This window comes from Oryzias latipes, chromosome 16, assembly GCF_002234675.1.
Source record: "Oryzias latipes chromosome 16, ASM223467v1".
Lineage (NCBI taxonomy): Eukaryota > Metazoa > Chordata > Actinopteri > Beloniformes > Adrianichthyidae > Oryzias > Oryzias latipes.
The window spans coordinates 27,704,727-27,715,593 of NC_019874.2; the positions used below are offsets into that span (position 1 = coordinate 27,704,727).

Consider the following 10,867-nt stretch of genomic DNA (forward strand, 5'->3'; position numbering starts at 1 on the left):
CGCGTTCTGTACGGACAGACAAATATGAAAATAAATGTTCAAGGACATCCAGAGTCTGATGACAACGCTTACACAGCATGTTTTTGAAGGATGAACTTTGATACAAGCAGATGCTCAGATTGTGGGAAAGTTTTATGACCTCCACTTTACTGAAGAATAGAGCACGACCTTCAGAGACGGCACCCACAAAAACAGTAAGACCTCTGATTCAGGGCAGAAAAAGGAAACTAAAAAAAAGATTTTCATGGCCCAAGCAGGAACGCAAGGACTTTCAATCGAACCTGAAAAATTATTTGTATGAAGATTCCAGTGCAGATTAGCAGGAAGATCTATATCACTTTCTCCAAACTATAAAAAATATTTCTTGAACTAACGTCTCCACCACACAGAGACTACAGACTACAGTTAATGGACATCACCAGTGGGGAAAAAATGTCACAAGTGGGTGGTAATTCCTAGGTGTGGACCAGCTAATGTAGGCGGGTTATGGTAACAGCACAGCTTTTATAACTTAGTTTGCAACCTATAGCCAGTAAAAGCCATTTAACGTGACTTAATGCTCAGACTTTGTGGTATGCTCTAAGAGCTTCTTTTTGCTGCAGCTTCATCAGATGGAGACGGCTGAGTGGGTGGGAAGCCACTTTAAAAGCCAACATGCGCTTTTTATATAATAATGAGCGCTTCATCACTGCATTTCATGCTGCAGAAAGACAGACACCCAATGGGTCAAACTTGTTGACGCCCATGCATGCTAATGCTGGTCTGATAGCATATTGAGGTGGGAGGAAGTTACAAATGAGATTAGGAAGGCTGAATTTCCAACACACTGATTTGCTAGATTGAGACGCCCTGTAAGCTTTGCCAATCCAATCTTAATGCTTTTGAATTCATTCCTGTCCCTCCTTAGACAGACTCTGGAGACTTTACTCATCCTTTGGCGATTTTATGATTGTAAACATTCAAATTATCCTTTGTTTTACGATTCTATTGCTGGAAATGCTTCCTTTGTTCTTTGCAGTTTGTTTGTTTAGTAGATGCTTTAAAGACATAGGCTAATGGTGTTTTTGGTGTTTTTAACACGTTCTTGTGGCATTTGTCTCATGATGGGGGACAAATATAAAGAAATTTTGCACAAAATCGCATTTCTGAGTTTTCTTTATTGAGATTGTTGTGTATCAGGAATAGAAAAAAATACAGCTGTTACTTAAAAAATACGCTGAGCAGGCCACAAACTCCCTGCTACGCTCCATTCTGATGCGTCCACTAGACAACTAGATCTATCTACATCTTTGTTTTCCTCGTCTGAGCTTGCACTATGTCCTAGAAAATAAAGTTTTTTGATTTTGACTAAATCATAATGAAAAGATCCCTGGTCTGTCTCCAAGATCTCCAAACAGCTGACATGTTAAAGTTTCACCTGATTAGGGTATTATGCCGTCATTAGTGTAAATCACACTACTTTCACATCATATTTTTCCGTGAGCACAGAATAAAATGATATGCCTTACGCATGTTAAACCATCTTTTGATGCGAGGTGGGTGTCAGTCACTCCACCGCAGAACAAGCGTAGTTAGTTAATAAAAGAAAAAAAGATGAATACATCATTATTTTTTGTCAGTTCACATCACCCACTTAAATATTTATCTGCCAGTTGACATATTTGTCTTCACAAGCAAATATTTCTACTGTCAAAATGTGTGGGTGGTTTAATGTTAACAGAACAATAAATGCTAACAGATAGAATTGTGTTCTACAGTCGAGTCTAAAATGACAAAGTTAACATGAAAGGATCTATGTTGTGTTTTTCTTAAGCCTTTAAGAGTAACTTATATTGATTTTTGGCACACTAAAAGACAAGTTTTTTATGAAATATGAGTTATTTTTGCTCGATCAACTCGATCTCTGAGGCTCCGCCTTTCACTCCTTGTGGGTGCCGCCCATTTCATGTCGTCAACTCAGCGTTTTCCTCGGCACCGTGTCTGCGTTTCGCCCACAGAAACAAACATCCTCCGAACTTTTGCAAAGATGGATGTCCATATTGTGCATGGTTTTTAGAGGATTAGTCAGAGATGCGTGAACGGATTAAAATACCGCTTTGGGAGGAATTAACATTGTGATGCACCAAAAAGCATGAACTAGTGTCTTTAAAAAACAGCTTTCATGACCAGGTACATAGAAGGTGTTTTGCTATCCGACTTCTATTGATGGTAAACACCTTGAAAAAAAATGTTTTTCTTAAATTCCATGCACACAAAATGTGACATTTCCAAAGCGCTGTTTAAAGCTGTTTAAATCAAATCAAATTAAAGTTTATTTATTAAAAAAAAAAGCGGAACTCGAAAAACTTTAACACAAAAAATAAAAGAAAAAAACACACAATATTACAATAAAAACCCAACTCACCTTTCCCATTTTTGAGCCTATTATTATTATTAATATAATTGAAAAAAAAAAGAAACTTAAAAGGTAAATAAAGAAAAAAAGTGTGGTCAGGGGCTTACAGGCAACAAAACAATTTTTAATAGATCTGTAGTTAAACAACAATCATATTTTTTCTTTTGAAGCCTTGATATTTAACTTCTATGTCTAAATAAATATCAGGAAGTTCAGCTTGAGTCCACATGTTAAGGTTAGTGATATTTCCTGAAGGGGTTTTTATTGCCGCTCAGCAGCCTAACACCGATTCCTACTGCATTTGCAGTCGGCTGAAACCAAATGAGGAAATGTGAGCGAGTGCCAAACTCGCCATCATTTTGGCCTTAATTAAATTCAAAGCGTGAACGCATTATGGCTTTATAAGAACATGCTGTGCTGCTGGCTACGTTAGAGGATGCACGAGGTTCCTATGGAAACCGAAAGGAGGAGCGAAAAGCTTTTGTTCATCGATAAGAAGTGCAGGAGACTGAAAAAAAAAAAAGACCCGACTGCTGTTTTTGCTGTTTGCTCTTTTCCATAAACAGGCTCGTCTGGGTTAGTGGAGTAATGGAGGGAGGGGGGTGATATTTGGCCTAAAGATTAAACAGCTGCACATCAGAGAGGATGCACGCAACAGCAGATATGTGTCAGCGGGCCAGAAGAGAAGATGGCACAGATTGGAGGACATCGACTGGAATCCACGAGTTTTCTGAATCTGTGCGTGAATCAGAAACACCTCAGCAGCTCATGGGGGCGGGGAGGAGGTGAGAGATATCCACACCAAAAAATAAAAAATAAAAACAGAAAAGCGTCCACTGAAGAACAAATTAAGGACATGAAGAGCGTTCTTCTGAGTCGCTGTCAATTTAAACCAGATTTGGAGATCCCAGCATCAGATGTGAAACAAGCTTCTGCCTCCACACTTGGTGGAATGGGGTGATGGGTGGGAGGAGGGGCTTAGCCCAAGGTTGGCGGCTGCACCAGATATGCCAACCTCTTTCTGTTTTACCAAGGATGCACCTGAGCTTGAACTGACAACTGAACCCGGCTGCAGCAGAGGCAAGAGATGCTTGTGGCCAATTAATTGTTCTCTGCTGTCCATGTTTTCACCACAGCTGTGCAGGAATGCATTTCTCTGACTCCGAGTCTTTGGCCCAAAGATGACAGCCACTATTAAAATACTTGAACACGTCAAGCCTTTTGTGATGCTCTAAATTAAAACCAACAAATTAACAATTTTATCATTTTAGATTTGATGAGAAAATCATCAGATCTTTCAGACTCTACTTGACTTTAATGGAAGCATTTCTGTGGCATAATTCAAAATTACTAGAAATGCTTTTTCATTTTCAAAATGAGGCTGCATTGGACTCAAAAATAAAATGAAAAATCATTTTTCTTTTTCTTCTTCAACACCGCTCATTCCGTCACTTAATTAAAATGATAAAGAAAATGGCATTTGACATTTAATGCCCTGCTTCCCTACTGGAAATGCTAACTGGAATTTAATTATGCGACACTTTTCGCACGGTGGATGTGAAAACAAAAATGTAATCTTTGCAACTGGGCGCGGTTTTTGCTAGATGTATGCACAAATTTGTGGCTTTCCACGACAGTTTTACATGTGTCCAACAGACATTTCACGCATGGACCACCACCTATATAGCTTTAATATCGCGTATAATGCGTACGTCATGTTAGAATGACATAACTGACGCACGAATCACTAACGAATTACAAAAAAACAGCACAATAATCACGCACGGTTCATGTTCTACGATGATTTACGTGTTCTTTGCGTGGTTTATTCTTACTTCCTCTGTGATTTCACCGTGGTTCATTTGTGATACATGTGCGAAAATTTCACGTAAAGACCACAAATTTTCTCACTTTTTCCACATATATTCACGTAGGACCAATTTTCATCCGTGCAAAATGTACATAGTGGCTGTGTGACACGGCCTTCAAAGACCTCTTGAAAAATGACAACAATCCTTAAAAAAAAGTCTGACATGAAAGAATCACGTGTGCAAATGACATGATCATGCATCTCCCATGGGAGATGGGAGGAAGCTCAAGTTTTCCCCTAAATCGTGCAAGCCGATCCGATAATCTGGCTGATGAGCCTTCATAAACGCTTTTAATGCAAATGAAGGCAGTGAACACGAATAAGGCTTTATAAAAGGAGAGAAAATACACACATTCCCATCAAATTACTATTAGGAACTAAAATAAACAATGATAAATTAAAAGACATTATTTGGTAATAAGTGTGGCATTTAAAATTATCCTTTTCAATTTAAGATAAATCCCAAGAAACGCAATAAAAATGCAATCACATCCCGTAAATTTCAGGGAGATTATGAGATTAGAAAACCAGACCGGTTTCATCTCGTGCACATGCCTGAATTAATAATCTGACGGTAATGTCGCCCATAAATCTCAGACAAAGAGAAAGAACAAAAAAAAAAAAGAAAAAGTCGGTTGTTTTTAACGTTTAGCCCCGATTCTTCTTTTTTTTCTCCACCCTCTGTGTGTCAGAATGTCTGTTCAAACCCCTTAATGAATTATTCATATAACCCCCCACCCCCCATCCACCCACCCACCCACCTCCAGGCCTTAATCCCTGCCTTTGTGTGGCGGTGGACCCTCTTTTCCTCCAGGGATCTGGTTTACAGCATCTACTGGATGCTGTCACTGTCACAAATCTCAAGTCCTCCAATAACAATCCAGCAGTGGATTATTTTGTGAGAAATGAGTTGTTGATCCAGGGACCTGATTTTCCTTTCTCTGTCAACACTGTTTCTTCATCATGTGTAAACGTATGGCTTCTAATCAAGTAAATTTTTTTTTTAATTCTCCAAAAACTGAAACATGGTCATTTTTAGGGGATATCCAAATGCATCTTCCTTTTGTTTTCTAGTCTAAATAGAGACATAAACGTGCCTCCTTACCCTGACCTCATTTTCGTGTTTGTCTCTTGTGACATCTCTTTAAGTCCTATAAGAGGTTAGCTTTAGGAGAATTATTCATATTTGTTTCTTCCAAGAGTAAAAAAGAATCAAATAGTGCTCAAAATGTGCTAAAATCAGATTTAAAACCATTTGTAAAGATGTGTTTGGATGCATTTTATCAAAAAGCCAGGATATGATTCCAGAATATGAAGAGCTTCCTAACCTACAATCTGAGTCTCACTGACCTCCTTTCTGCTGCCCTGTGGGAGTGTGATTAGGTTTTCTGAGAGGATATGCTGCTGCAGCACAAAAATCCTGCAGTTAATGTGCATGTTTTTGCATGCCGAAGGTGCGCGGGCAGAGGCGGGTTCTCACCGTGCACCGCCGGCGGGATCAAATGCAGAACCAGGACGCACGACAGCAGCATCGGTCTCCAGCATCCCGTGCAGACGCTCGCCCGCTTCTCCCGCATCCTCGCTGTGCGGAGTCGGTCTGAGGCAGAAATCCGTGCTAGACTGATGCGGGTCAGTGGGGCGGCAGGGCTCTCCGGACAGGTGGATGATCTTGGGGTCTGCGTTCAGTCTAGACTCCAGCCTCTGCGCGCTTGTCCTCCATAGCCGCCTGGTGTTCGAGTCTCCGCCGCTGCTGCTCCAGTCGCTCTCACGCACGCCGGGCGGGTTACGGCTCCATTGCCACAAACGGGCGGTGGGAGACGAAGCGGGGGTGAGGTGGTGGAGGTGGCTGGGGGCGTTCACGCCGTGGCTCGGCGCTTTGGGGCACTTTGTGGCTGAAAGGGAGACAAACGCACGGCGGTGTGCAGCGCGCTCGGCAGCCTTCTCATCATCTGAGCGCAGAGCTGATGATGCACCCCTTCCTCCTCCTCTTCTTCCTCACTCCTACCCCCTTACTCTTTCCCTCTTTTTCCCTGGACGCCCCCCACCATTCCTTTGGACAATATACCCCCTTCCTACCTACTTATCTCTGAACCTCCATGTCTTTCTTTTTAATCCAAAATTTTCTGCATTTTCTCTTTCAAATTTCCATCAATTATGTAAGAAATTTCTTACATATTTTATAGGGTATGTTTACTTTTCACCAGCTTCTTCTTTAATGTGAATGTTTGCAAATTGAAGTGAAATGCACCAAAATGTTCTCCTTCTCAGCTTTTTGCTTTTTTCCAATAATCTTTTTTAGTAAAACACTTTTAATTTTTTATTTTTTACAAAAGACATGCGTGCTGTCTTTTGGGTTACATTCTTCAAGTGCAGACAATAGAAACTACAAGGTCAAAGGTGAAATGGATACACACAAAACCAACTACAGTACAATTACTTAAAAAGTAATGATATATGCAGTTACCGGTGAGTACAAGTGAAGAATTCACTGTTGAATTACTGAATAAAATTCAGTTTATTTGCTTCATTGTTCCACTGAGATAAATGCTTTACACTAAACAAATATTGAAATTATTATTATTGTTATTATTGAATTTATTCCAAATAGTTCAAATTTGTTAAAACTCAATAAGGCCCAGGCCCAAAAATAAATTCAGACAAACAAGAAGAAAAAAATCAAAGTTAAAGCAAAAAGTCTGATATTTCTAAATTAGAAATAAACTAAATGCAAATGATTTTTATTTTTGCAAAAAATAAAGATTGATGTTTAGAATTAACAACACAAATGTTATTTAGTAAAAAAATAGTTTGAGGAATATAATCTAAAGTAAGTGAGTGGAATAAGGGGCTTTCAGCAACCACAACCACGATAATCTTTTTTTTATTTATTTTTTTTTTATTTTGATTAATATTCAATGTTGCTGTGGCTTCAATGAACGAACATAGTAACCATGATTTTATGATGCTTTGGTTTCAAGCTTGTATGAACCATTAAATAACTTTTAAAAAGTAAGGAAGAAAAAACGGTTACCATGGCTCACAAGTCCTAGCCAGGGGAGTGTTGTTGCAACTAGTTTGATCAAACATGTCAATTTCCTGGTTTAAAGGAAACTAAATAAGATTGGTTTTAATTTTCTACAAAATCCAGGTTTAGTTTAAACAAAATAACAATAAGAAAACACTGTAAAGTATCCAATAAACTCAATTAAAAACTGTTCGTTTTGGCGTCTTTAGAGAAATATCCAAATGTCAATAAGCTGTAGAGCAGGTATGTGTCAAGAAAGATTTCTAACTATTTGATACTGAAAATCAGGCATGACAGGCAGGACGTCCTTGGGCGAAGACACCCACACTCACAGAAACCTGTTACAAAAAAAACACGAATCCATTACCTCAAATTTGTCTTATTAGATTCATTAAAACTGTTATTCTCACCTATAAGTTGCTGTTTCCTATTAAATTGTGAAGATGTAATGTTATTGTTAAAGTTGGTTTAAGTCCCACTATCCAATCATCTTTTGATCTTTTTATAGCATTTCCCAGTGGTCTTTTAAATATAATTATGCGGTCTTTAGTCTAAATTAAAAAAAAAAAACTTTGTTGTTTTCTGCAGAGTGGCATTAGAAATTCACCTCTGAGTTGAAGTAAAAAGCTTCTCACAACCCCAACTTAACATTACGGGTGCAACAAAAATGGCGAGCAATATCGGAGCTATGCAGCCGTACACTTTGGAACCGGATGTCAGCTCAGACGAGGAAAACAAAGACGTACATGGATCTATTTGTCTGCAAGTGGATGCATCAGAATAGAGCGGAGCAGGGAGCTTTGGCCCACCGATTGTAGGTTTTCCATAACAACTACAAGCATTTACTAACTGCACCTTTTCATCTGCTCCTAATTCACAACAATTTGAATAAAGAAATACTCAGAAAAATAAATATAAGAACATTAAACACCACTTTCATTGGAGTTGGTCTTTAAGCAAAAAGCATAATCCACCAACTGGAGTCCGAAGCAAAGGGGGTGACAGGTGAGTCTGAAAGGTCCAAAAAGGGTTCATAGGTAAAAACAAACCAAAAAAGCTTGTTCATTACTTTTTAAAGTTGATTCACTTCTTTGCCACCATGTCTCGGTGTTTTAATTCTGTCCTTTTTCTTCTCTTTTTAGACTCAAAGTTCACATCCTAAATGTCCCTCTGCTCAGTCTCCCTCCCTTCCTCCATCCCTTCTTTCTCAGAGGTTTTGGTCATTCATCTTAGTATCAAGGAGTCCCCACTCTTCTGCCCCCCCCTTTTTTTATTAGAATAAAGTCTGTCACTTTTACTGAGCAAAAAAGAAAGCATTTGATGGAATAAGAGTGAGAAGTGATCACACAAACAGGTTGTTTAGAGGTGTGGCACTGATAAGGAAACAGTCGGAGGGAGTGCTATGGGGTGTCTGGAAAAAGGGGGATGTGGGCGTTTGTGCAAATGGGGGGAAGGACATGGCGATGAATGCCCAAGAGCCCTTGGGGTAATGATTGTGGTGGGGGTTGTGGGCATTCTATCACACACTCACAAAAAAAGACTGCATAAAGGAAAGAGGGGATGGGCCACAGGAGACCGCGTCCGTGTTCATTCACAAAGAATATGTTGAGCCAACACACATGCACGCGTTCGAAGCTGCACATCTGTGCACGACAAAGCAGCAGCAGAATATTTGTTGTCCTTAAATATAATGTTTAGCAGAATAGAACCTGTGTTTGGTGGATTGTGAAAAGCGGGTCAAAGCTTTCAGTTCCTGCTTCAACCGTTTAGAATAGGGCTGATTGCAAGAGGACAATGACACAGAAAAGACTAATTAAATAAAACGGTTTGCTGAAATGCTGTTTTATGTCCTCTTCAGCCTTTAACAGCTTAAAAAAAACACAAAAACAAATACAGAATTCAGATCAAAGACACCTGACCAAGCCTTCAGGGGGAGCTGAAAAAAGTGCACAAGTAAAATGAACAAACAAAAGTTTTTTATCTGTTTAAAGTTTTTACTGTGAGCAGAATAGACCATCTGCACTGGATCCGAATGAGGACCTGCAGGACTAAACACACGAGATTTGCAGAGTTGTCCGTTGTGATTTTGCAGCTTTTTTCACGTTTTTCTCTGCACAAACAGGTCTATGCTTCCAGAACTGTCTCTAGAAGCAGACAAAAAATGTCCTTGTGTTTTTTTGTACTTTCACCCCTTCTTACAAAGCTTTAATTGTGTCTCTGTCTTAAATCATTTCTCTCTTTTCTTATATTTGTTTCTTAATTGTTTCAGAGTTAACAGTTTAATGCTGTTCAAATTCTAATTTTTAGACACTGAAGCTTTGGAGACAAGAGTCTCCCATTCTTGTTGGTCTTGGACTGTGTTTTTTCTTGGATATAAAGGTAAAAGCAGAAGCAAATTTGCTTTTTTTTTCTTTTTAAACAAATTCTTTAAGAAAAAATAAGAACTTTTCAGGAAGTAGTTTATCGTTGATAAGTCAAGAAGAAGTTTGAGAACTTTTTCCTGCATTAAAATTTTGCTTATACTTAAATTTACCAAAGCTTCAATTTCATGCTCCTTACAGGCCTTGATTTGGGGGATAAGATTATTGGAAATCAGATTCTAATTTTATTTTGTATAAAAAATATATTTCTGTGGTATAGATGTTCTCACCAGCAGAGATAAGTCAAACATATAACAAAAAGCTGCTAAGATCTGTTTTTTTTTTTAGAACCACAATGAAATAAACAATAATTCATCTAAATAAAAAAAATAATAATAGATAAATAAATAAAAATAAAAAAGAGTCCCAACAGGGTTTTAGAGCAGATGCACAAATCCATGAAAAAATTTAACTCACAACATGTGACTGTCGTTACATTTGAAACTAAATTATGACTCTATTAAAATAAATGATTTAGAAATAATTGTGTTTAAGTTGCTGTTGTTTTCTAAAATTGAAGCAGTTGTTGTGCAGCAGAGCTCTGCACACATCCCCAAATCATCTTAGATTCAGTTGTTCTCAACTACAGCAATAGATTCACACAGAATTTGTTTTGTTTTGTTTTTTTTAGTAAAGCAGAACAAATTTCATCCATTGCTCACTTTTAGTTTCTTCTTAACGATTTGTTTTATGTTTATCTCAACATACCTGTGGAGTGGGGCTTCCTGCTTCCTCACCTGTGGAGTTCTTCCTGGTCCAAAGGGGTGGCTGGGGGGTGGAGCTTCTTTTTATCCTGAAGCTCATTGGAGGAGGAAGGCCACCATGGCAGTTGCTTTCCATTGCTATGGCAGTTTGATTTCTGTCTTGGCTCATATTTGCTGATAGGGATTCTTATTTGACTGTTTTCATGGGTCCAAACGTTCCTATTGTTGTCATTTTTTGTCATTTTGCCATGGCGACAGACTGGTGACCTGTCCAGGCTCCACCCTGCCTTCGCCAAACAGTAGCCGGGGCAGGCGTCGCCAACCCTGTGACCCTGATAGGGATTAAGTGGGCTAAAATAGATAGACGAATGGATGGATATGTTAAAAAAAAAAAACCTGCATTCTTGATTATTTTTTATTTGCTTATTTGTAAACCCCACCTCAGTCATATGA

General features: G+C 38.7%; 1 protein-coding gene across 12 annotated transcripts in view; it reads right to left on the reverse strand.

Annotated features, from left to right (window-relative positions):
- The window catches only part of cspg5 (chondroitin sulfate proteoglycan 5), a 49,803-nt gene extending 43,569 nt beyond the window's left edge, over positions 1–6,234 (reverse strand). For 7 of the 12 annotated variants that reach the window (XM_020710392.2, XM_011485758.2, XM_004078480.3 and 4 more), the window contains exon 1: positions 5,746–6,233. In XM_020710392.2, coding sequence (XP_020566051.1) covers positions 5,746–5,842 — 97 coding nt within the window. In that variant the 5' untranslated portion in view covers positions 5,843–6,233. Of the gene's footprint in view, positions 1–5,745 lie in introns of all 12 variants that reach the window. The other 5 variants (XM_020710391.1, XM_011485755.3, XM_011485759.2 and 2 more) reach the window with 2 other exon arrangements.
- Positions 6,235–10,867: the final 4,633 nt, after the last annotated feature.